General features: G+C 36.6%; 1 protein-coding gene across 1 annotated transcript in view; it reads left to right on the top strand.

Moving 5' to 3' along the window:
• LOC116887851 (dystrophin-like) overlaps positions 1 to 27,379 on the top strand; it is a 232,215-nt gene that overhangs the window by 73,553 nt on the left and 131,283 nt on the right. The window contains exons 5-6 of the mRNA XM_032889355.1: positions 15,829 to 15,930; positions 22,139 to 22,247. Coding sequence (XP_032745246.1) covers positions 15,829 to 15,930; positions 22,139 to 22,247 — 211 coding nt within the window. The remainder of the gene's footprint in view (positions 1 to 15,828; positions 15,931 to 22,138; positions 22,248 to 27,379) is intronic.

Genomic DNA, 27,379 nt, shown 5'->3' with positions numbered 1-27,379 from the left:
ATGGCAAAATGTGCCCTATAATCAGAAATAAAATGTAGGACTAAGCAGTATTTGTTGTAAAATATACAAGTAAGTTTTCCTTCCTTTGATACAACTACAAAAACTACTGCTGACCCTATTTAATATCAAATCTAATTTGTAATAGGACCATTTGTTATCAGAGCAGCCAGCATCACACATCTTTCTTCAGTGGGATTCTGATGTTCAGTAGTTTGTGCAGCATCTAGATTCATCCAAGGTCAACTTACTTTTTAGTACATGCATGTTCTCATATGGCTTTTCAGGTGCAAAGAAGGTGATTGATAAATATCCTGGGGTGATGTTAGCATAGGAAACCTCATGTATCATATAGCCAATGGTTTACATCATAGGAAGAAACTGCAAAGTACATATAAAAAGACTTGCACAGTTACAGGAGTTACTGTACTTGGCGAATAGATAAGTCAACTGGAAAGTTGTTCACTTGAGAGTCTTACTTCATATATATATATATATATATATATATATATATATATTCATACATCATCATGCATCATACATCACATATATGCATACAATTGATATTCCTGCAGGGGACTCAGGTTTAGTTCCAGGTGCTCATGAGGCAGCTCACAGTCATCTGTATCTCCAGTTGTAGGAGGTCTGAGACCTTCTTCCTGCCTTCTGCAGGAACCTGGCATATATGATACATGAACCATACATGATGCATATACATATAGGCAGGCAAACTCTCATATACATGAAAGATATGAGAAAATAAATCTTTTAAAATGTTTTTAGAATCCTTCACTCAAAAAATCACTATAAATTGTTTGACTATATCTATAAACCTAATAGGGATAAGAAAGTAAAATGCTCAATTCTAACATTTGATTGCTAAAAAGAGCTACCGCAAGCCATCTGTTAGTACAATTCTAGGAGATCTGAAGTTCTCTTTTGACCTCCACAATCATATGCACACAGACATACACACACATGTGCACACTTGCACACAAACACACACACAAACACACACACACATACACACACACGCACAAACACATGAAAGAAATCTTTAGAGTATGGATCTCCTATGAGTGGATTCCTATGTTCCTACTTTCACTGTCCTTGAACTTCCTTAACTATATGGCTTAGTAGATTTTGTGTTCCTAGCTTCATAGCACTTAGCACTTTAAAAATCAATGCTGCATTAAACTTTGTATATTTGAACAGATTATTTTGGAAATCTACAAATCCCTAGATCAGAAAGAAAATCCTCCAGTTGGTGGGATGCCCCTGATTAGTTCAAAATGAAAAGAGAGAATCTGTCATTCTTTGTCAATCAGTTGGCACATACTTGACAGCATGCATTTAGAGTGAAAGACAGCTGTGTTGCCACGGTCCAGGAAACCTAATTGTAAATAAATAAAAGAACAGTCATGCAGCATGAGTGGAAAGAAAAAGAAGCTCAACTATACAATGTTGTGTTTTTCCATCCATCAACTTTCATTTGTCAAAGTCTGACTGACAATATAGGCCAGAGAAGTCAAGCACTTACACAATATTGATCCATTTCATTTTTTTTTCCTAGTACTCTTTTTAGCAAAGATTATATGTAGAACAATAGACTAGTCAATATCTGTGACCAGAACATATATATTATAGGGGCATATTTTGTTGTTTTTATTTAGAAAGTCATACAGTTAGTTAATTTAGTTTATTACAATACTCTAGTTTTCAACTCTTGCTACTGTAACAAACAACCCCCAAATGTTAGTGGCATGTTCTAAACCCCTTTGCTGATTTTTAAACCTATTTGTTGGCAGGTCAGCTGGACATTCATTCTACTTTCTCTAAGAATCAGGTTAAGATATCTTTATGATCTTATAAGCAGAGAATGCTCCAAAATGTCTTCCCACTCAGGGCCTAAAACTAAGAGTCTTTTGAATGGTATTCTATGTAAATATTTTTCATACAGTATATTTGAATTATCATTTCTGCTTCCCCAATTCTGACCAGATCCTTCCTAATACAACTAATACAACTCCATGTCTTCTTTCACTTTTTCTTTACAAAACAACCTGGCAAACAAAAATTGAACAAATAAGAAAGATAAAATGAACACACACACACACACACACACACACCCACACACACACACACACACACACACACAATCAACATAACAAAACATACCAAATGGGAAACCATATCTCAATGTCCAGTACTAGATGGCCAACAAAATCTTACGCAGTGGAGTTTTTGTTGATTTCTTGTCTCATGTTGCTTTGTTTAGGAATTATTATTGATTACTGGCATTTGGTTGTATAATCTCCATCCTCTTAGAGGCAAAGGGAGGGAGGACAGGATGGAGATTTTATGGAGGAAGACTGGGAAGGTGGACAGCATTTGAAATGTCAATAAATAAAATAACCAATTAATTAAAAATAATCTATATGACATATTTTGTGGGGAAAATCAAAATCAAAAGTAAACCTGCATAGTTTGAACTGCCTTTAAAGATATAGATCAGAATAAAGTGTACACATTTCTGTTCACAGCACATTGATCAAAATAGGACATGTGGCCAAACTAATACTCATTGAGGTCAGCCATATTAAAAGAATAAATGAATAATGAACTCAAACGGATAATAACATTTACATTCATGAGATTTTTATTGATTATACAGCAATTGACTATATGCCTACATAGTCTGGAACTCACAATCCTCTTGCCTCAAAATCCTGAATATGGAATGTTTAGTGCTTACACCACAGCTTCTGGCTCCCTGGGCTTTCTCCCTCTATTTCTGCATGATTGCCCCCAACTTACTTGTATGGCATCAGGTTACTGATTATGTAACACATTCTGTCTTGGAATTAACTCTATCATACATTTGCTTGCAAAACAGATATATGTACCAGATCTCAGCTAAGCCATTTCTCAGACTTTCTCTGCTGACACTTTTGTCCATGAAATACAGAACTGATCACTTGCTATTCTGCGCCCTATTACACATTGCCATTTGCTGATGGTTTTTGTTGTTGTTGTTGTTGTTGTTGTTGTTGTTGTTGTTGTTGCTGCTGCTGCTGCTGCTGCTGCTTGTATCATTCTAGAAATTTGAAATATGTATTTATATCTGTATTCTTGCATTTCTAGTTCCTAGGTCAATACTATAACACTGTAAACAATGTTTGTAAAATGAACAAGGGAAAGCTTTAAAAAGGTGACAGGCTGCTTAAACTTCCTGTAAGTGTGCTTGAATTTTATAGTCATTATGTATATCTATATATCCAAATATTAAGAGGTTTGCCATAAGTAAAAGGTAATGGCTTAAGTACACTAAGAAAGAGAAACATTAGGAAGGCAATATCTCCCATTGTTGTACTACACTCAGAAGCACCAAATATCTATTTTAGTGTGTGTGTATATGCTGTACAAACTGAAAGTTTGATTAAGATGTGTTTTTTTTTAAATGGAGACATATTTTAGATGGAAAAAAACTCAGCTTGTACTAATCTACATTGCTCCTCAGAAAAGATAACTATAAGTCAAAACACAGAATAAGAGTCAATAAATACATTCACATACAAGTAAATTTCTATTTTTATCGGACTTCCTAGTGCCATTCTGTAGGTTTTCTCTGACCATTTTTAGAATCTATAACCTTTCCTTCATTGTCAGATCAGCAACTGCACAATTGTAGTGAGGTCATTTGCTTAAGTCTATATAAGCTGAATGTAAAAATAGACCATAGTCTACTTTCTCGGGAGCATTAATTAAGGGTTATTCCCTATTACCTGATTAATGCAAATTAATGTCTTAAATTATACCTGAAACTGTAGCAAATTTCAAATACTTTGATGAAAGTAAAATACTTGGACCACAATCTTTTAAACTCCTGTCGCATAATTTTGCATTACAAAGGACATCAGGAATTAAAGGGAAGAAAACATTGATGTAAATGTTCTATCATTACAAATGAAGTTTTGGTTGGTATTGAAATTCTGTAAAGACTTTGTCTGAATGCTCTTTAAAGTTGAACATTTTCTACTGAAAAAATTAGAGCCACAATAATTAGCCATTTCCAGTTTAGCTGTGGCCTTCATGTCCTTCTCTTAAATGATGACTTTAACAAAAGTTACGTAATTTAAAACAAAACAAAAAACAGATTTCCTCAAACCCATTTGTGACAGAATCAAAGGTTGAGAAATCACAATTGCACAAGAAGAACTCTTGGAACATGTTTTTTACTTTCTTCTTTATTAATTATTTTATTTATTTACATTTCAAATGTCCCTCTTCCTGGTTCCCCCTCTATGATTACCCTACACAATTCCTCTTCCACTTTGTTACTAAGAAAGTGCTCCCCCAACCATTTCCACCTCACCCCTCTGGCATTCCCCTTCTCTGAGGCATTAAGCCTCCCTAAGACCAAGTGTACTCACTCCCATTGAAGCCAGACAAGGCAGTCCTCTGCTTCATATGTAGTGGGGGATACAAACCATCCTATGTATGCTCTTTCTTTGGTATCTTAGTCCCTGAGAGCTGTGAGGGGTCCAGTTAGTTGTTACTGTTGTTCTTCCTATGGAGTTGCAACCCCTTCAGCTCCTGCAGTCCTTCCCCTATCTCTTCCATAAGGGTCCCTGTGCTCAGTCCAATGGTTGGCTGTAAGTATTTGCCTGTATCTGTTTCAATCAGGTGCTGGTAGAGCTACTCAGAGGACAGCTATACTGGTCTCCTGTCAACAAGCACATCTTGGCATCAGCAATAGTGTCAGGACTTGGTGTCTGGGCACGGGATTGATCCCAAGTTGGGGTGATCTCTGGATGGCCTTTCCTTCAGGCTTTGCTACACCTTTTGGCTCTGCATTTCCTTTAGACAGGAACAATTCTGGGTCAGAAATTTTGAGCTGCGTGGGTAACCCCATCCCTCAACTAGGGGTCATGTCTATCTATTGGAGGTGGTCTCTTCAGGTTCCATATCCAGACTGTTGGGCATTACCACTCCATGTCATTCCCACTGGGTCCTGGGAGGTTCTCACATCCCTGGCATCTGGGACTATCTAGTGGTTCCTCCCATCTCTCACCCAACACTGCCGCATATTTCCATTCGTTTTCCTGGTCCTCTGGGATCCTCTCCTATGTCACTGTACCTGATCCTAACCCCCTTACTGCCCTCCCCTCCCCTTTCACAGCCAGGTCCCTCCCTCTGCCTCCTATGATTATTTTCCCCCTTCTAAGTGTGATTGAAGCAGCCACATTTTGGTCTTCCTTCTTCTTGAGCTTCATGTGGTCCATGAAGTATTTCTTGGGTATTCCGAACTTTTGGACTAATATCCAGTTATCCCGAGTGCATATCATGTGCGTTCTTTTGGAACTGGGTTACCTTACTCAGGATGATATTTTCTAGTTCCATCCATTTGCCTATGAATTTCATAAAGTCATTGTTTTAAATAGCTGAGTAGTACTCCATTGTGTAAATGTATCACATTTTCTGTATCCATTCCAGCTTCCAGCTATAATACTGCTATGAACATAGTGGAGCAAGCATCCTTGTTATATGTTGGAGCATCTTTTCGGCATATGCCCAGGAGTGGTATAGCTGGGTCCTCAAATAGTATTTTGTCCAATTTTCTGAGGAACCTCCAGACTGATTTCCAGAGTGGTTGTATCAGCTTTCAATCCCACCAACAATGGAGGAGTGTTCCTCTTTTTCTACATCCTCACCAGCATCTGCTGTCGCCTGCGTTTTTGATCTTAGCCATTCTGACTGGTGTGAGGTGGAATCTCAGGGTCGTTTTGAGTTGCATTTCCCTGATGACTTAGGATGTTGAACATTTCTTTAGATGCTTCTGCCCTCCAAGCATTTGAAAGCTATGTAAGAATATATTTCCTGGTCATGAAAAGATGACACAGAAGTTAAGATGGTGGCTAGCTATACTCCAAGAGGACCCATGTTTGAATCCCAGAACTCTGGATTTAACCTGGTGCTAAACACCATTTGCAACTCCCATCCCAGGCAATTGTATGCTCTCTTCTGCCCTCTTTAGTACTGAAAACACATGGTGCACAAGATGTAGGCAATATACCCACAGACATATTTTAAATAAATCTACATCCCTTGCTGTTTGAACAGATAGAATTGTTTTTGTGTTCTATAAGAAACATTGCAGGAATTATTGGCATGAAAGAAGAGTAGAATAAATTAACATAGTAAGAATTATTACAGCAAGTAATGCTGCAAGTTTTTTATTGCAGCATTCCCAACATTCAAGGAAGGTGGATCTATATTGTCTATTTAGTGAGTTTCAGGACAGCCAATGCTATATATAGAAACTCTGCCTCTGTCTGTCTATCTCTGTCTCTGTCTATCTACCTGTCTATGTGTATATGTATGTGTATGTGTATGCGTATGTATATGTGTATATGTATGCACAGGCACAGGTGACTGTGTGTGTGTGTGTGCGCGCACACACACACACACACACACACACACGCACACACAAACGTACGCACATACCCACACACGTGTGGTTAGTATATGTATCATACCCCTAAAGAAAACTGATATTCCCTTTCATACCTGCTATTAAGTGTAGATAGCTTTTCAATTAGAGATCAGGGTTTTGATCCCCTTCCCCATCCATGTTGGATTATTGATAGCTTGATATTTTGCAAGTCTTGCACATGAATCTATAGCTATGGTGAATTATGAAGGCAAAAGTCCAGTCATGTTAGTCCTTCTCAATCTCCAGTTCTCACAAATTTTCCATGCATTTTTCTTTTTTTTTCTGAAACTTTGGGTGTAGATTGTGAGATAAATATCCTATTTAAAACTGATAATTTTATAAATAATTATTCTCTGCCCTTTGCCTAGTTGTGGTTTTTTTATGAAGCACCATCCATGCTCAAAAAGCCTTTCTGATGAGGACTAAGCTGCTGTACTAACCTGTGGGTATAGAGATATTTATTTTAGAATAAATTTTGATACTATGTCCATGTAGCAAAATAATAGCAGCAAGTTCATTTATAAAACCTATGAGCTCCTGAGCCTGTGTTCTTGGTCAGATTTTCAATGTTAGGCATGACTTTGCTCCAGCAGAGCAGCTCTTAGATCCAATAGAAAAGTATTTGGTTTTCCTCCAACAGTCATGGAACTGTTGCAACTGTGCATATATTACACAAAAGTCATTTCAGTCATTCTTTCAGTAAGAAAAGTTTACAGAGACAAGGTTGCTGATGACTTTTTTCCCCCATGCATCTGGCACAGCACGTTCTGATACTAAAATCTAGGAGGAAGGAAATTTTAGGTCAGTATGAAACTCACTTGGCAGACCATGCTGACCTCAAAGTCAGTTTTCTTCCTGTGACCCGGAAGTGCTGGGTATAAGGGTATGTGTCATTGCTCTGACCTTTATTCAGCATAGGGCCTTAACTACAAGTTCTAGAGGGCAACCAATAGAAATGGCAGTGTCCTTTAATGTTTGTGGCTGGAGTCTCTGGGATATCTGCTGATCAACAAATTGAGTTGAAGTGTCCCCTATCTGGCTCTGAATTTTTTATTTATAATTCTTTGGCTTCTGGGAGAAATACATTCCCTTGTAATAGGGTAGCTCTGTTTAAGTGCACATGCATGCAAGTGTGTGTGTGTGAGTGTGTGTGTGTGTGTGTGTGTGTGTGTGTGTGTGTGTATTGGTGTATATGAAGTGTATAAAATAGTATGCTACAATATGGCTTTTTTCTAACTTGCTTATGGTTAGACATTTTTTTTATTCATCAGTTTGCTTGCTCAGCTCTTGTACAGCAAATGTTATTTACATGAAACTATATCAGAATTTAAACATTCATTTAATCAATTATTTGCCTTTTTAAGATTATTATAAGCTTCTTGTATGTTTTTCACAAAGTCACTTAAGAAATTTATTACATAATATTTAAGTGAATTTAATTATATATATTTGATTTTTCAAGCAATAATAACTTTTCTTATATAACCGACTTGTCTTTTTACTAATAAATATATACTGTAAATAAATAGAATGAGATAGAGTATAGAAATTCTGCATAATGTCCTTTATAAAGTGATTTATGAAAAGTGTATATAATTATACATCCACTCCAAAAATGTGCCAAGGAGAAGGCCATTAAGAACTGAGGTCTATATGTGATTCCTCTCACTCATAGTTGCATTTATATAAAACCACCATTAATGTGCTCCAGGGTATTTGAGTATTGTGTTATTTCATGGAAAGATAAAGAGGTGACAGTAGTGATGACAGAAGGCAGTGCTAGGCAATGGACACGATGACATTAGAAACACATCTAAAGTAGGAAATACTGGGACTAAAATTTTATCAGGAATTACTTTGGTGACCTGGAAAGGGAAAGTACAGTTGTCCTTTTGCATCATCGCGAAGGGATTGATTCCAAGACACTAAAATCAATGTGTATGTGAATGGTTGCCGCTATAAAATTCTATAGTGATTGCATGTAACCTCATCACATCCTCCTATATATAGTCATCTCTTGATTTTTTACAGTATCCCATATAATAAAACTGCTACTGTATTATATTCCTTAGAGAAAGAAGAGAAGAAAAATCTGAGTATGTTCAATACACTTGCTTTAAAAATATTTTCAGTCCCTGGTTGAAGAACAAAAAGTATTGTGTGGAAACGAAAGGACTATGTTCTTTCTCTTCCTGTATTTGTAAAACCTGGGTATTTAATTTGGCATGTCACCTTTTCCTCTGTCTAACAAAAACCTACATGGGACTCAAAATTACAAGTGGGGTACTCTGATGCTGGCCTTGCTGGCCATTTAGTTTATTTTTCAATGAAAATTTCACTAATTAAAATATGCATTTCATTCAGACAATTCCTTGTAATATAAAATTCATTATCCAGTTCTTAAGTAACTCAGCTTCATATAAATCCTATTCTTTGTAATTCTTCAAATTCTGTACTTATAGTAAACAAATATGAAGCGGGGAGAAGATGTTAATCATTTGGCTAAAAACCAACAATTTTGGTAAGATTTTTCATAATTTATGAACCTTTTTGAAAGTCTGAATTTATACCTGGTTTCCCTTAAAAGAGAGAAACATAGAGCAAGAGTAGGATAGGTGTGGAGATATGGAGGGTTTTATATGAGTTAGAGGAGAGGAAAACATGAACACAATGTATTGTATGTTTTTATTCAGCAAAAGTAAAGAGAGTTCTGAAGTGTAAAACAATGGTGACAATTAACAAGTAAATAAAAATAACATTAAAGTACTAAAAGCTACCTTAAATTTGTACTTGCTATAGTTTTGGGAAGTTTTTTAATATCGTGATTCAATTTATCTTTCTTTGAAAATGTCAATACAAGTGTACAAGGTGTCTTAATTGCAGCCATCCCCTACTTCCAATGTTTCAAGGGACTCAGTATTTTTAAAAATAATATGTTCTCTGATAGTTTCACACATTCATGATGATGTTTGATGAACCTACCCTGTTTCCAAGGGGCTGTGGAACTTATAAGACTAGAGCCAATAAATAAGGCAGACTAAAGTATCATACAATAAAAAACTTTTTTCAGAACATCAGACAAGGTCACTTGTATAAAGTTCTCATGAGTTCAATTTGTATATAATAACAAGAACTAGCTGCTTATGGCAAAAACATGTTTATCCATAAAGGCATGTAAACATAAAAATATCCAGTTGTAATGAATAATCTAAAGTAAACATGTCCATGTTTGCTACACCTAGGAAAAGCAGAAAAACAAATTCCAATTAACACTTTCATGTTTTTGAAGAAACTGTAGTCCCAAAATGATGTGTCTTATTTTCTTGGAGTATTCTCATAAGCACTCAGAATACCCCTCATATGACTCCATTCTTAGACCATGTTGTGACATTGTTCCCCTCTCCGTTTTACGTTTTGATAGTGGGATATCCAGGGTGCTTTTGATTTGAGATGCTGTAGATAAATCTAATTGCTATTTGATGCATGGGTATCCTTCAAGCATGCAAATTGTAATATTTTAACAGTGAAAGCATTGCATTGTGTATACTACTTTGCCACCAAGTACATAGATCACAAACTATGTCCAGTATTATCAGTTATATTTTTTATTGATCAGAAAGAGCTAGAGGATATCTTAAAACAGACCCATATGATTAATAGTTGTTGGGTCTTTTACAAAGCAAGCCCCTGTTTTCCATTTAATAGAAATACAAAATTAATTATGCTCTATGCAAATAGGAAGTAATTTAAATCCAAAAGAAAAAATAAATACAGTCAACTTTTCAGATAAATATATGAGTCTATTATAGATCCAAGGTCCAGGTATAAACATACAGTCATTTTTAAAGGTAACATGGGCAGAATTGAAAGCAAAGGAAGATGAAAAACATAACACGTCTTCAGAGGCACTCACTGCAGGTGAACAGGTCAAAGAACTTAGCATCACCAGAACAATAGGTTCTCAGCGGACATAGGTGTTTCATAGACTGAACTTTTTTGCTGCATAGGTCCTTAATTTGGACCCATGTGGACAGACTTTATTTCTGAATATATATATATATATATATATATATATATATATATATATATATATATATATATGACTTTGGGCATGAAGAGCCAAAGAGGAATCTATAATGTTTTAGTGGATCCATTGACAATGACAGAGGCATATTCCTTACAAATATTCATCTGGAGATGTAAAAATAAGAAAGATTAATGCATCAACTTGCTTATTTTCTACTGCAATGAAACCAGGGAGTCTAGAGGATATCATGCCTGTGAATAAAAAACAAAGAATGTATGTGGGTTTTCCCCAGATGTTGTACTTCTTGTAGTAATGGAAGCATAAGAGACTGTGAAGACAAAATGAAAGCACTCTTCTGTTGCCAGAAATAATTCTACAATATAAGTAGAATCTAAAATGATATTTAAAGGTTCATGACTTAACTGTGATAAATGAACCAAAACAGACAGTTCTAACAGTTATGCTGAGGAAAATGAAGTATTAATAGATAGATGAATATTGGACCCAGAATCTCTCCTATGCACCTAGATAAGCCATCAATAAAATAAGTATCTGCCTGTGAAATGGGATAAGGGTGGACAATTTTTTTGTAATCACAAATTCAGTTCATATGAGAAAATTCAATAGCTGCCAACTGAATAATGATTTCCTATCTTTCTATAATAATCTGTAAATGAAGTTTGAAAATCCATAGAATTCTGTAACGTTCTTAAGAACTGATTGTTAGTTAAATGTAATGTAATAAGCAAGGATAAAAATTCATATAATTTTGACATCTGGTGCTCCTCTGAATCATGAATTGAGCAAGGAGAGTAAATAGGCATTATTTTCTGTCTCCTATGGTGTAAATAAATCCATTTCAAAGGTTTATCCTATTGTGCTATAATACCTGTAGGAGACAATTTAGTGGGGAAAATAAGTTTAAAGGAAGTATCCACATGATATCCAAATGCCTCTTTTAGTCTGGATTCAAAGAGCTGTAGACCTTTTCTTACCTCCCAAGGTAATATTCAAGGACTATCCAACACCATCTTGCATTCTAGAGATTTTTTTAATAGAATGGTTAGAGCATTAGAAATAGGAAGCCCAACTCATGAAGCTGGGGAGGATTGCAAAATATATTCGTGTTTCATGCTGGGACCTAGCTTGCCTAGGTTGTAAAGCTAGCTTTTTCATAGGCACTCTTAAGTCCTCATCAAAAAGTGGAGAGAATTTAAGGTGAGAATGAATGCCAATTCCTCATCCCGTGCCTCAGAATCATCTTCAGGCACTAGAGGCTATGCATTTAAAGGTGGATCCAGTAATGGAGCAAGCATAGTTTTCACCTGCATAGTCATGGGTGCCACTGGTTTTACTCTCGATTTTGCCTGACCAAGAAAATAGTTATTCTTCTATTTTACCAGTTTTGAAGTTTGATCATTTGGTTTATATTCATGTTAATAACTATACAGCTCTTTCTCATGATTAATATACTCCTTATCTTTTTAAGCATTTTGATAACAATCTAAATTAATGCCCAAAGGACTCAAAATTAAACAGGGATCTTTCCCCCTTGTTTACATGCCTTTTCAATATTCTTTTAGACTCCGCCCCATACTTTTTCATCTAAATTTTCACCTTCTGAAAACAAGGGATTATAATCACGAACAACCATGCAAGCAATTTGATAGTTGTGGTTTTGACACTTGTGTTCATACTTTATTTTAAAAATCATGAACCAGCTCAAAATAAGGCAAATCCTTCCATGGTTGATGTCCCGTTATTCTCACTCAACTCCTGTGAGGGATACCTTTCTTATTGCGTAGCTGATTTCAGGTCCCTGATTCATGAGACCACTTGTTTACTTCTCTAGAGGTGGTGGGACATTGGAAAATGAGGTCAATAAACGAGGAAGACTGAAGTCTCATACAGTAACCAACTTTACTCCAAACACCTGACAATCTACATCCTGAGGATTGAAAAGGGTCACTTGTGTAAAGTCCTCCTGAGTTCAAGCAGTATATAATCACATGAACCAGGTGCTCATGGCAAAAGAAAATCATGTTTTTCCATATAAACAAATAACAATAGCAGGTGTAAAGATTAATTAAAATATGCTTACTTCTCTTCACTATACATGGGAGGGGAACAAAAGCACATTTCAAGAACAATTCCTTGTTTTTGAAGAAACTGAGGCCCCAAGACTCTTGTCTTATTTATTTGGAGTGCTCTCACACGTGCACAGAAATCTCCTCACATGCCTCCACTCTTGGACCATGTTCTGACATACCCTGCCTCTTACACTCTCCCCTTGGCATCCAACACCCTTCCAACAATTAACGTTTTCACTTTGTCTTTGTGGGGGTGGGTGGGTGGGTGTGTATTTAGTGTGTGTATTGTGTGTGTGTGTGTTTGTTGTGACCCAATAAATTTGACTAGTGCCTCCTGCGTGGGAACAGTTTTGGAACTATTGACTGGATCATTAACTCCTTACCAGTAGCAACAAAGTCTATGATCTCCCTCACCTAGAAACCATGAATGTCTAACAATTCCCTGGGGACGATCAGGGCCCTAGAGCCCCTCTCTGATCTGTAATGGACTGTCAAAGACCCACTATTAAAGAGTATATTCAAGTAATATTTTATTAACTATTTAATTAAAAGTAATATTTTATTTATTAAAATAAATACTATTGGTATGAACAACACAAGAAATTTGGGGTCCAGTGCAAAACTCTATAAATATTATGAGATTAAAATTGTTTTAAATGTATCAAATACCAACTTTGAGCTTTTCTGTATCTTGGGGTATACACTTCAAGGGGGGAATTTGAGGTTGATGTCGTTTTTATGTGCTTAATGAGTGAAGAAAAGTGAAATGAGAGTGTCTGAAAGTAAGGATGAATCTCTGCTTTTTAGCTAAAGGAGTACATGTCTGGATATATTAGAAGTTGCTGGTTTTGTAGAAACTATAGTACTCCACCTACTCCGAGTTTAGTGCTCTATAAAAATGAGAAACCCACATTAAGAACTACTTTCCTCTGTCAAGTGTAACAAGTACAGCATGACTCTGGTTCAAGATAATTACTTTCAAATGCAAAATGTCCATGTAATTTAGAGAGGATGCTGTTGATGCAAAAACCACAGATCTCATTTCAAAGCTTAAGCGAATGACACATCTTTATTGTGTAGCCAAATTTGAGTGACCATAGTCCAGGAAGCACAGAGCTGCCTAGGTTGTCTAAGGTTCCATGCTCCAACATGGAAGCTGTTTTATAAAGTATTATAGCAGCAGAACAAAGAACATCAAAAATCAAGGCAATATTAAAATACATTGATAGGTACCTCTGGTAAGCAGGTTACAAGATAAGGTCGTCTCCCCTATAGATCTCAGATGCTCTCTTGATGGGTTTAGCTTGGGAGTTGTTGGAAGCTAGTAGTCTGCTAAGTTAAAAGACTCTAAGAGTTTTATCTATTAGTCACAGGATCTTAGTTCTCACACAGAGGTGAGCAAGGGACAGATATTTAGGTGGCTAAAAGTAGCACACCATGAGATAATTAGGCTCTTAACCTGCAGCATTACATCCTCTTCACATCACTGCAGTTCTAATCAGTGAATCAGTCTTTGCAGACACAGCGTCTTTCCAGAAATGTTCATAGACACAGGACATAGACTTATATTGGTGATGCATGGCACACACAAATACTACATGTACAGATGGAAAAAGCAGTTCCACTGTTCTAATTTTAAAACAATTTGACCTTGCTAACCATGTGCACTTTCTTCACTTCTCTGGGGTAATTTATTTTCTCATTATTTTTACAAAGTATGAACATTCAGTACATCAAAATGTCTTTTTGTAGTTGAGCCATTTAAGGGAGAAAGAGTAGTGGTCAGAATCCTATTAGGAAACCAGGTCTTGTAAATAGATGTGTCTTGTTCTGATCTTGGGAAGTATTCTACTTTTATCAAAGAATTATTGTCATGCCAGGTACTATAGTTTAAGGCACAATACCTTTCAGGCAGTGGTGACTAAGAGTGCTGATGAGCTGTCCTATGAAAGTCAACTAGTTTCTTATTTTATTAATATACAGCATAAACTCTTAATGATAGAAACATTTTGACCAAAGCACCTGCCTCACACTTGTAGTTATTTTAATTATAATGAGACAAATAGTTTCTCTCAGGAGCAGGTGCTGAGTGCTCATATATTTCAAGACATCCTGCTGTGCATGACCAGATTATAGTATCTTAAATTCACAGATTCCCACCCTGGTTGACTTTGGGGGCAATGTGGGAGCACAGTGGATAGAGTGGATAGAGGAAACTAAATCCGGACAACCAGTACACACTCCAGTGAGTGCCTGGAGGTACCAGGATAGGAAAAGGGAGACAAGAATGTGGGTCAATCAAAAGCAGCTCTGAGAAAGGATGTTCAGGCCCTGACAGATGCACGACATTGATTAATCGATACTCCATCCCAGTGTTTAATAAGTGTTCCATCCAAAAAGTCTTCTGTAATATTTAACTTTGCTTCCTTCAGTTTCAATTTATGCGTGTTGCTTTTGTTCTTTCCACGAGAGCGAGACAGCAGTCAGTAACAAAACACTTTATATTCCTATCCCTAAAGGGCTGTTTGTGTTTTTGCCATGCTTTAGTCCTCCTCAGGCAATGGAAAAAGCAAACAATAAAAAAATCTAATCGCTCCTCAAAAGGCCTGTTTAATTTGACTGCTTAATAAATAATAAGTGTTGGTACTGTGCTTTAAGTGTTTATTCTTTGGAAAGACACTTAATTTCAACAGTGATTTGTAAAGAATTATCTGCTTTGTCTTACATGTACACTCACAGCTACAGAAAGTGAGTGAATGTGTGTGTGTGTGTGTGTGTGTGTGTGTGTGGTGTGTGAGAGAGACAAGGAAAGAGACAATTTAGATCTGTAGCTCAAAATAGAAACCTATAAAATACGGAGTGTGTAAGTCACAGAAAATATTAAGATTATTGGTGCTCTGCTGTTTATATGTATTAATTATACTGATAAATTATACCTTTCATCATTAGATTTTACTTTTAAAAAAGTGTACAATATCTCTGCTTGTCCACAATATCATCATGATACAATTCAAGGGATTTTGGGTTGTTTTAATGTTAGTGTATTTCACAAGAACCTGTATTTATTTTCTCTGCATCAAAAGCTACATTTTATGCCCCTGTGTACCATGCAGAAATTGATCCGCAATGCATGCAGAGTCTCTAAGGGTATATTTAAATTTAGTAATTTTATTGCTAACTGTGAAGTTAATCTGCACTGTATGCATTCTTTTCCCCAGGAAACTGAAGTAACAGTTCAAGCTAAACAACCGGATGTGGAAAGGCTTTTGTCTAAAGGGCAGCATTTGTATAAGGAAAAACCAAGCACTCAGCCAGTGAAGGTAATGAAGCAACCTCTAGCAATATCTATTACCTCATAATAGGTTATGCTTCCCCTGTTGTACACATGCCATTGCCAGTGTCTATTTATAATAACTTCAGTTAACTTGTAAGGAAATATTGGCCATACTATAGTTACAGAGGTAAAGCTGTCCTTTTGATCAACATATCCTATTTATACATAGTGATCTTAACTCTATTAACAAATCATTGCATAAAAGGACTCATTTCTGTCCTGGTGTGGTACCATCAATACAAAAAGTAGTACCACCTTCAAGGTCGATTAAATTCTTTGGGACTTGATTACTTTGCTTGCCAACCCTGATACTCTTCATATTGTTTGGCTTAATTCAAATCAAGCTATTGCAGCACACTGTCTTCAACAGCTAGAACGAATCACAATATGGTCTGTGACCTTTTCTTGCTATGTTGCTTTTTCTTATGAAAGAGAAAAACCCTGCATTCAGGCTTCAGTATGTTATTGGGTCAGGAATTTTTAGTGAAATATATAATTGCACCATTTTTAATAAAAAGCTGGCCTGAGTGAAAGTTTTCTACTCCCTTCTTTTCTTTGTGTACATTTTGAAGTCCAGAATACATTTATTTATAGGATCTTACCTGAGGAGAGAACTCGAAACTCAGGGCAATTATCAACAAACAAACTCCCATTCAACGTTTTCCATTTGCAATTGACAAGCCAGTGATAAATGATAAATAGCTGTTAGGTAGAGTTTATCTTGTTCTCCATACCTGGCTAACATTTTAATGGCTTCCACTGTGATAAAGGTTTCTGAGGGCCTGTAATACTGGCTATGTATTGATCAGTTTTGGTTTCTCGGCTAATGTTGCTAGCTGAGATTTAAGGAGGCTTACCCTCATGTTCAAAACCATTCTAAAACAGTGCAGGTCAATAACCTCATTATACAAAACCAGTTTGTCTTTGTAAATAGCATTAACGGAACTTAAATTCTGTCTGCAAAGTTATTGCTTAGTTTCCACGTACGTAGGCCAAGGTTTAGTCGTTCAAAATTGTTTGTTTTCCCCCAAAGATTACATGGGAGTTTTCATCATGGAAATTTAAACTTGGATTTTGAGATGACTAAGGACATTGACAATTTCTCTAAGTATTTCCTGCCATTTGAGATTCTGCTGTTGAGAAGTCTTTGTTTAGCTATGTACCCCAATTTTAATTAGGTTTAGCTCTGTACCCCATTTTTAACTGAATTCTTTTTATTGTTGGTATTAACTTCCTGTGTTCTTTATAAATTTTACGTATTAGCCCTTTGTCAGACATAGGATTAGTGAAGAGTCTTGCCCTAACATCAGGTTGACATTGTGTTTAGTCCTTAGTCTGATTAGATTCTATTGATCTACTGTCTGTCTCTGTACCAATACCAAGCAGTTTTTATGACTATTTCTCTGGAGAAAAACTTGACGTCAGAGATCGTGATTCCTCCCAAAGTTCTTTAATTATTCAGGATGATTTTGTCTATCCTGGGGTTTTTGTTTTGTTTTTCCATATGAAGTTGAGAATTGCTCTTTCAAGTTCTATAAAAAGTGAGTTGGAATTTTGGTGGGAATTGCATTGAATCTGTAGATTGCTTTTCCTGAGATGGCCATTTTCACTGTTAATCTTACCTATCCATGAGCATAGAAGATCTTTCTTTCTTTCTTTCTTTCTTTCTTTCTTTCTTTCTTTCTTTCTTTCTTTCTTTCTTTCTTTCTTCCTCCATCTTTATTAAATTGGGTATTTCTTATTTACATTTCAATTGTTATTCCCTTTCCTGGTTTCCAGGTCAACATCCCCCTAACCCCTCCCCCCTCCCCTTCCTTATGGGTGTTCCCCTCCCCATCCTCCCCCCATTACTGCCCTCCCCACAACAATCCTGTTCACTGGGGGTTCAGTCTTGGCAGGACCAAGGGCTTCCCCTTCCACTGGTGCTCTTACTAGGATATTCATTGCTACCTATGCAGTTGGAGCCCAGGGTCAGTCCATGTATAGTCTTTGGGTAGTGGCTTAGTCCCTGGAAGCACTGGTTGGTTAGCATTGTTGTTCACATGGGGTCTGAAGCCCCTTCAAGCTTATTCAGTCCCCTTCCAGTCCTTTCTCTGATTCCTTCAACGGGGATCCTGTTCTCAGTTCAGTAGTTTGCTGCTGGCATTCGCCTCTGTATTTGCTGTATTCTGGCTGTGTCTCTCAGGAGCGATCTACATCCTGCTCCTGTCGGTCTGCACTTCTTTGCTTCATCCATCTTGTCTAATTGGGTGGCTGTATATGTATGGGCCACATGTGGGGCAGGCTCTGAATGGGTGTTCCTTCAGTCTCTGCTCTAAACTTTGCCTATAGGAAATCTTTCTATCCTCTGATCTCTTCTTCAATTTCTTTCTTCAGGGACTTGAAGTTCCTGTCATCCATACCTTTCACTTATTTGATTAGAGTTATACCAAGACATTTTGTATTATGCATAACTATTGTAAAGGGTATTGTTTCTCTCTTTCTTAGCCTATTTATCATGTGTATAAATGAGGGCTACTGATTTATTTGAGTTAATTTTGTATCCAGCGACTTTGTTGAAAGTGTTTTTCAGCTATAGGAGTTCTGGTAGAATTTTGGGGGTCATTTATGTATACTGTCATATCTGAAAATAGTGATGCTATTTCTTCATTTTCAGTGTGTATCCTTTGAGCTTCTCTAGTTGTGTTATTGCTCTATCTAGAAGTTTACATACTCTATTAAACTTATTCCATATTTTCTTTCAAGATTCACCATTGAGATAAAAGTATATTGTGAGATAAAAAGTATATAATATAAAGGGAGTATAAACCTCTGATATAAAGTTACCATAATTATTTTATTAACTTATGATTAGGAAACTCAGTCAGTCTTTAGTCTTTCTGCCTCACTCCATTCCTTTTTCCACTCTCTGTCTCTTTGCAATGTATGTTCCTTTCCTTCCTGGCAATACTTCTGTTTTATGCTCATATTATTCCCCCATCTTCAGAAGTATTTGAAGATTGGTTATAGAACTTCAGTAAAATACTATTTTGCCAAGATATATATTTGGTAATAAGATTTGATGAGATTAATATTTTCTACATTGAGAGGACATCACTTCTTTCAAAAGTAAAAGACAACAAAATAGTATGATGATTTATATCATTGGAAGGCTGGGAAGGAAGGATTGAGTATTTAAGGAAAGCCTGTGTTCAGAAATCAAATTCAAGGACAGTATTTTCTGCATATACAGACTCTATTAAAACTTATAGTACTTATCATGACAACAGGTATCAACAACTGCAAAAGAAACAAGCCATTTGTTGCTTTAATCATTTATTTATTTTATTTCATTTGTATTCATATTTTACTCTGATGTATATTTTTGCACCAAATATGTGCCTGGTGTCCATAGAGCCAGAAGAGAGCAATAAATCCTGTTGGAACTTCAGGCATTCTGTGAACCATCTACTATGTGTGCTAAGAAGCTAACTACCTTCTCCTGGATGAGTAGTAATTGCTCTTAATTTCAGAGCCCTCACTTTAAACAGTCACATACATTTAGGCATTTGTTTCTGATACTCATACTCATTTTAAATGTAGCTTTTTCTTAATTTTCATTTAAATGTGTATAGGTATTTGAAATGTTAACATTGGCTCCTTTACAAACGAGAGAATTATTTGGATTTGAAACAATGTAATTACTTGCTAAAGTAAGATAAGGCAAATTTGATTTACTAATTGTTTATATTAACAACAATATTGCTTAAATAAACCTTATAGTATATGTAACTTACTCTTCAGTATATACTTCAATGAGAAACCGAATTTAAGGTGTGACAATTTTTATATAATTGGCCAAAGGGTTACATCACAATCTTTCACTCAAAATAAGACATGTGGACAGTCTTTCCTCACATATAACCTACTAAGTGACAGCATCATTAGTCATGTCAATTACAGTCAGTCACATCCAGGAAGTCTTCTTTCCTCAAGCTGTCTTGTTGTTAATAACTATCTTAAGCTGGTTTTTATCTTATACCAACAAGTTTCTTCTACTGCATATGTCTTATCAACATTCCAAAGAACTTCTTGATGGCTTATTTTTTTTTCCTAAGAATGGTTAATACATTACAATAAACATATGTTTCAAGATTTACATACGATATACTAGATTGAGGTATAATCTTGATAAAATGTTTATTTAAATATTATAATTATACAATATGTAGTGTGTGGCCATATGACTTAATGGATAACACGCTTGCCATTCAAACCTGAAGATCTGAATTTAGATCCCCAGATAGTGCATAAAACTAGACTTGCCTTCATTGCAGCACTTGGAATGGTTCAAGTTCATTACCAGACATTTCATGAGTTCCCTGCAAGTCATGGCTACATCAGACCCTGTATGAAAAAAAAGTAAATTAAATTAAGTGTAAAATATAACCTAACCAATCACTTCATATTAATATTAGAGAATGAATCATATTACTTTCATTTATGTTATTTATCATACAATTTTAATGTCCATATGACCCTGCTAAATCCCTCAATTGAGAGTGTAGCTCAGTGCTAGAGTACTTTCTTATTAAGAACACAGACTAGGTTCTACTATTTTAATATGCAAACATAAAAAGCTCTCCGACTTGTAACTACTGTGAGCAAACTGGTAGTGAAAATGAAAACTATTTAGCTTATTAGCAGAGGAGAAAACACTTCAAAAGGACCAAGCGCCATTTGTTTTAGGAACTTTTAGTTTTAAGCGGGATGAAGAAAGTGGAATCCATGTTCCAAAGTGTGCTGTCAAGAAGCAGTCAAGTCGAAGATCAAAGTTAGTGTAATATTTCAGAAGGACTGAGTAGGGCTAAATCACGTGGTTGTTCAAGGAGCAGCAGTACATACTTGTCATTTCTGAAATGGCAAAGTGCCCTTGTCCTTCTTTTAAATCTGGTCATGGGATATCCTTTTCTCTTCCAAGATAATTTTCTCAAAGTATGTTGATCTGTGTGTCTGTGTGTCTGTCTTACTGGGATCATCATGGCCTAACTGGCTATCAGCTACCAGCCACACTTATTTTTCATATTCTCAAAGCGATCACTGAAAACTATATTTCTAAGCATCAATATCTATTTACAATATATTAGAAAAGCTGAGGTTTTTGTTTTTCTTAACTATATTTGATAAGGACAGTTCGATGCGTTTTGACAGTGACTTTTTACCACTGGTTATACACTAGGAGTAAATGTTAATGGCTTATGAACTGTATTTATTTAACCAAATTCTCTTAGACTAATCCTAGAGACCACCCCAAAGTAATCCTAAGAGATGTCTCTTATGATTATTTGAGGGTATCATTCAAATTCATTTACAATTCAAAATAAACAATTGAAACTGAAAGTATTATAAAGACTCAAATATGAGCTGTTGAGACCATTCAACAAAATATCTGAGTAGAGAGCAACAATTGAAGTGTAGCTCTAGCTATGATTTTTGAGACATGACTATCATCTCTAGGCCTCACACATATTGGATACATTTATAGAGGGAGACGGGATAAAATTGTGCAGTGGCAGTACCCACATGCATGGCTGTACGTCACACAGTCAGAGTTTATACATTCTAAGCATTCTCATAAGACTTGACTTTACAATTTTTAAAATCTTAAGTCCAAAGAGTTTAGACTCACAGGACATTGATATTTGTTTGTGTTTATATGTATGAGCCTGCCTGCTCGTGTGTGGATGCTCATATTCATGTGTACACACAAGGAAGACAAAGGTCAGTATTGACTGTCTTCTCGGTTACTTATCCACCATAGTTTTTGGGACAGGGTCTTTCACTGAGTCTGAAGCTTATGGATTGACTGGAATGACGGCTAAGGATCTTGGAGGATCCACCTATTTCTGCACAGAGCACCCAGAATTCCAGGTGAAAGCTGCCACCGCAGTTTTTTTTTTTTTTTTCTATTTAGCCAGGTAGCTTAACTGAGGTCCTCATTTTGCACAGCAAGCACTTTGGGTTTCCACTGAGCCATCTCCCATGACCTCCGTTTAAATTAAAAAAATTTTAAAAGTCTATATGGAAATCACTGTTTTCCTGTAATAATTTGTGTTCTTTATGGAGAATATTCTCAGAAATGATACTAAAATGATGAGTTAAGTTACATTGGCAGTGTTTGCAAAATCAGTAACATGTATGCTTTTCTATTAAAGAGGAAGCTAGAAGATCTGAGGTCTGAGTGGGAAGCTGTAAACCATTTACTTCGGGAGCTGAGGACAAAGCAGCCTGACCGTGCCCCTGGACTGAGCACTACTGGAGCCTGTAAGTACATTTTGTCCCAGGTGTATTCTTTTGCTTTAGCTGTTTGTTCAAAAGCATGGCTGTGAGGTTATCTCTGAGTGGAAGGAAAATTGGTTTCTGATTCTGCATAAAGGAGTAAATGTTTATGTTATTTATTATGCAAAAGGTCTTGGAGTGGGTTCCTTGGATATTGAGAGCATTACAAGCTGTGTTTTCTGAAGATTCAACTGCAAACAAAAGAGGGCACATGAGGAGAAGCCATAATGGCTTAAACCGATACTTTATCTTACTGATAGCATTAAGACTGGCTGGCTTTGTGAAGGCGTGCTGACTCTAAGAGAAGGCCTCTCCTTTGAATTTCTGCTTCACTCAAAGCAGATGATTCATGGGAGTAGTTTTAAACTAAAATAAAGGTGGTTCTTGATAAAGAACCCCAACAAACCATATACCTAGCATCTAAACACAGAGATCAGGGTTCGATGACACTGGAGATTTTAAAAACATGTACCAGATTGTGTTTGTTTGTTTTTTTTTTGTCAACATTGTGCACTGAAATTGCTCTATCAAGGTTCTAGTGAATAGATTATGTCCAGTTTATTCTCTTTCACAATCTCTAATTTTTGGTTCTCTCAGCAAATCTGCACAGTTGTCCATATACAATCCTTCATTGATATGTGTTCTCTAGATGTCATTGGTGTGTTCATTCTCAGAGTCTGTAATGTTGTGAAGAAATTTTATGCCAATGATTCTTTTAGAAGCTTGTGGAATGGAACTTAAGGGTTTATACACCCATATAAGTTACTCTGAGACACAGCCAGAATACAGCAAATACATAGGCTAATGCCAGCAGCAAACCACTGAACTGAGAACGACCCCTTTGAAGGAATCAGAGAAAGGACTGAAAGAGCTTGAAGGGGCTTGAGACCCCATATGAACAACAATGCCAAGCAACCAGAGCTTCCAGGGACTAAGCCACTACTAAAGACTATACATGGGTCTTCAATTCTGTTCCATTGGTCTATCTGTCTGTCTCTGTACCAATACCATGCAGTTTTTATCACTATTGCTCTGTAATACTGCTTGAGTTCAGGGATAGTGATTCCCCTGAAGTCCTTTTTATTGTTGAGGATAGTTTTAGCTATCCTGGGTTTTTTGTTATTCCAGATGAATTTGCAAATTGTTCTGTCTAACTCTTTGAAGAATTGGATTGGTATTTTGATGGGGATTGCATTGAATCTGTAGATCGCTTTTGGTAAAATGGCCATTTTTACTATATTAATCCTGCCAATCCATGAGCATGGGAGATCTTTCCACCTTCTGAGGTCTTCTTCAATTTCTTTCTTCAGTGTCTTGAAGTTCTTATTGTACAGATCTTTTACTTGCTTGGTTAAAGTCACACCGAGGTATTTTATATTATTTGGGTCTATTATGAAGGGTGTCGTTTCCCTAATTTCTTTCTCGGCTTGTTTCTCTTTTGTGTAGAGGAAGGCTACTGATTTATTTGAGTTAATTTTATACCCAGCCACTTTGCTGAAGTTGTTTATCAGCTTTAGTAGTTCTCTGGTGGAACTTTTGGGATCACTTAAATATACTATCATATCATCTGCAAATAGTGATATTTTGACTTCTTCTTTTCCGATCTGTATCCCCTTGACCTCCTTTTGTTGTCTGATTGCTCTGGCTAGAACTTCAAGAACTATATTGAATAAGTAGGGAGAGAGTGGGCAGCCTTGTCTAGTCCCTGATTTTAGTGGGATTGCTTCAAGTTTCTCTCCATTTAGTTTAATGTTAGCAAATGGTTTGGTTGTATATGGCTTTTACTATGTTTAGGTATGGGCCTTTGTATTCCTATTCTTTTCCAGGACTTTTATCATGAAGGGGTGTTGAATTTGTCAAATGCTTTCTCAGCATCTAATGAAATGATCATGTGGTTTTGTTCTTTCAGTTTGTTTATATAATGGATCACGTTGATGGTTTTCAGATATTAAACCATCCCTGCATGCCTGGGATGAAGCCTACTTTGATCATGGTGGATGATTGTTTTGATGTGCTCTTGATTCGGTTTGCCAGAATTTTGTTGAGTATTTTTACACGTCAATGTTCATAAGGGAAATTGGTCTGAAGTTCTCTTTTTTGTTGGGTCTTTGTGTGGTTTAGGTATAAGAGTAATTGTGGCTTCATAGAAGGAATTCGTAGTGCTCCATCTGTTTCAATTTTGTGGAATAGTTTGGATAATATTGGTATGAGGTCTTCTATGAAGGTCTGATAGAATTCTGCACTAAACCCGCCTGACCTGGGCTCTTTTTGGTTGGGAGGCCTTTTAATGACTGCTTCTATTTCCTTAGAGTTATGGGGTTGTTTAACTGGTTTATCTGTTCCTGATTTAACTTCGTACCTGGTATCTGTCTAGGAAATTGTCCATTTCTGTAGATTTTCAAGTTTTGTTGAATATAGGCTTTATAGTAAGATCTGATGATTTTTTGAATTTCCTCTGAATCTGTTGTTATGTCTCCCTTTTCATTTCTGATTTTGTTAATTTGGACACACTCTCTGTGTCCTCTCGTTAGTCTGGCTAGGGGTTTATCTATCTTTTTGATTTTCTCAAAGAACCAACTTTGGTTCTGTTGATTCTTTCATGGTCCTTTTGTTTCTACTTGGTTGATTTCAGCTCTGAGTTTGATTATTTCCTGCCTTTCTACTCTCCTGGGTGTATTTGCTTTTTTTGTTCTAGAGCTTTTAGGTGTGCTGTCAAGCTGCTGACATATGCTCTTTCCTGTTTCTTTCTGCAGGCACTCAGCGCTATGAGTTTTCCTCTTAGCACAGCTTTCATTGTGTCCCATAAGTTTGGGTATGTTGTACCTTCATTTTCATTAAATTCTAAAAAGTTTTTAATTTCTTTTCTTTATTTTTTCCTTGACCAGGTTATCATTGAGTAGAGCATTGTTCAGTTTCCACGATATGTGGGCATTCTTCCCTTTATTGTTATTGAAGACCAGCTTTAGGCCGTGGTGGTCCCGATAGCACGATGGGATTATTTCTATCTTTCTGTATCTGTTGAGGCCTGTTTTTTTGACCAATTATATGGTCAATTTTGGAGAAAGTACCATGAGGAGCTGAGAAGAAGGTATATCCTTTTTGCTTTTAGGGTAGAACGCTCTATAAATATCCGTTAAGTCCATTTGGCTCATGACTTCTTAGTCTGTCTACGCCTCTGTTTAATTTCTGTTTCCATGATCTTTCCATTGATGAGAGTGGGGTGTTGAAGTCTCCCACTATTTTTGTGTGAGGTGCAATGTGTGTTTTGAGCTTTAGTAAGGTTTCTTTTACGTATGCAGGTGCCCTTGTATTTGGGGCATAGATATTTAGGATTGAGAGTTCATCTTGGTGAATTTTTCCTTGATGAATATAAAGTGTCCTTCCTTATCTTTTTTTTGATGACTTTTAGTTGAAATTGATTTTATTTGATATTAGAATGGCTACTCCAGCTTGTTTTTCTGACCATTTGCTTGGAAAGTTGTTTCCCAGCCTTTCACTCTGAGGTAGTGTCTGTCTTTGTCTCTGAGGTGTGTTTCCTGTAGGCAGCAGAATGCAGGTTCCTCGTTGCGTATCCAGTTTGTTAATCTATGTCTTTTTATTGGGGAGTTGAGGCCATTGATGTTGAGAGATATTAAGGAATAGTGATTATTGCTTCCTGTTATATTCATATTTGGATGTGAGGTTGTGTTTGTGTGCTTTTCTTTTCTTTGTTTTGTTGCCAAGACGATTAGATTTTGCCTCTTCTTGGGTATAGCTTGCCTTATGTTGGGCTTTACCATTTATTATCCTTTGTAGTGCTGGATTTGTAGAAAGATATTGTGTAAATTTGGTTTTGTCATGGAATATCTTGGTTTCTCCATCTATGTTAATTGAGAGTTTTGCAGGATACAGTAGCCTGGGCTGGCATTTGTGTTCTCTTAGGGTCTGTATGACATCAGTCCAGGATCTTCTGGCCTTCATAGTTTCTGGCAGAAGTCTGGTGTGATTCTGATAGGTCTGCCTTTATATGTTACTTGACCTTTTTCTTTACTGCTTTTAATATTTTTTCTTTATTTTGTGCGTTTAGTGTTTTGACTATTATGTGACGGGAGGTGTTTCTTTTCTGGTCCAATCTATTTGGAGTTCTGTAGGCTTCTTGTATGCCTATGGGTATCTCTTTTTTTAGGTTAGGGAAGTTTTCTTCTATGATTTTGTTGAAGATATTTACTGGTCCTTTGAGCTGGGTGTCTTCACTCTCTTCTATACCTATTATCCTTATGTTTGATCTTCTCATTGAGTCCTGGATTTCCTGTATGTTTTGGACCAGTAGCTTTTTCTGCTTTACATTATCTTTGACAGTTGAGTCAATGATTTCTATGGAATCTTCTGCTCCTGAGATTCTCTCTTCCATCTCTTGTATTCTGTTGGTGAAGCTTGTATCTACAGCTCCTTGTCTCTTCTTTTGGTTTTCTATATCCAGGGTTATTTCCATGTGTTCTTTCTTGATTGCTTCTATTTCCATTTTTAATTCCTTCAACTGTTTGTTTGTGTTTTCCTGGAATTCTTTCAGGGATTTTTGATTCCTCTCTGTAGGCTTCTACTTGTTCTCCTAAGGAGTTCTTCACGCCTTTCTTGAAGTCCTCCAGCATCATGATCAAATCTGATTTTGAAACTAGATCTTGCTTTTCTGGTGTGTTTGGATATTCCATGTTTGTTTTGGTGGGAGAATTGGGCTCCGCTGATGCCATGTAGTCTTGGTTTCTGTTGCTTGTGTTCCTGCGCTTGCCTCTCGCCATCAGATTATCTCTAGTGTTACTTTGTTCTGCTAATTCTGACAGTGGCTAGACTGTCCTATAAGCCTGTGTGTCAGGAGTGCTGTAGACCTGTTTTACTGTTTTCTTTCAGCCAGTTATGGGGACAGAGTGTTCTGCTTTCGTGTGTGTAGTTTTGTCCCTCTACAGGTCTTCAGCTGTTCCTGTGGGCTTGTGTCTTGAGTTCACCAGGCAGGTCACTTGCAGCAGAAAAGTTGGTCTTACCTGTGGTCCCGAGGTTGGACTCTGACCTCATAGGTAGCAATGAATATCCTAGTAAGAGCACCAGTGGAAGGGGGAAGCCCTGGGTCCTGCTAATACTGAACC

This window comes from Rattus rattus, chromosome X (assembly GCF_011064425.1).
Source record: "Rattus rattus isolate New Zealand chromosome X, Rrattus_CSIRO_v1, whole genome shotgun sequence".
Taxonomy (NCBI): domain Eukaryota; kingdom Metazoa; phylum Chordata; class Mammalia; order Rodentia; family Muridae; genus Rattus; species Rattus rattus.
This window is presented reverse-complemented; position numbering and strand designations above follow the sequence as displayed.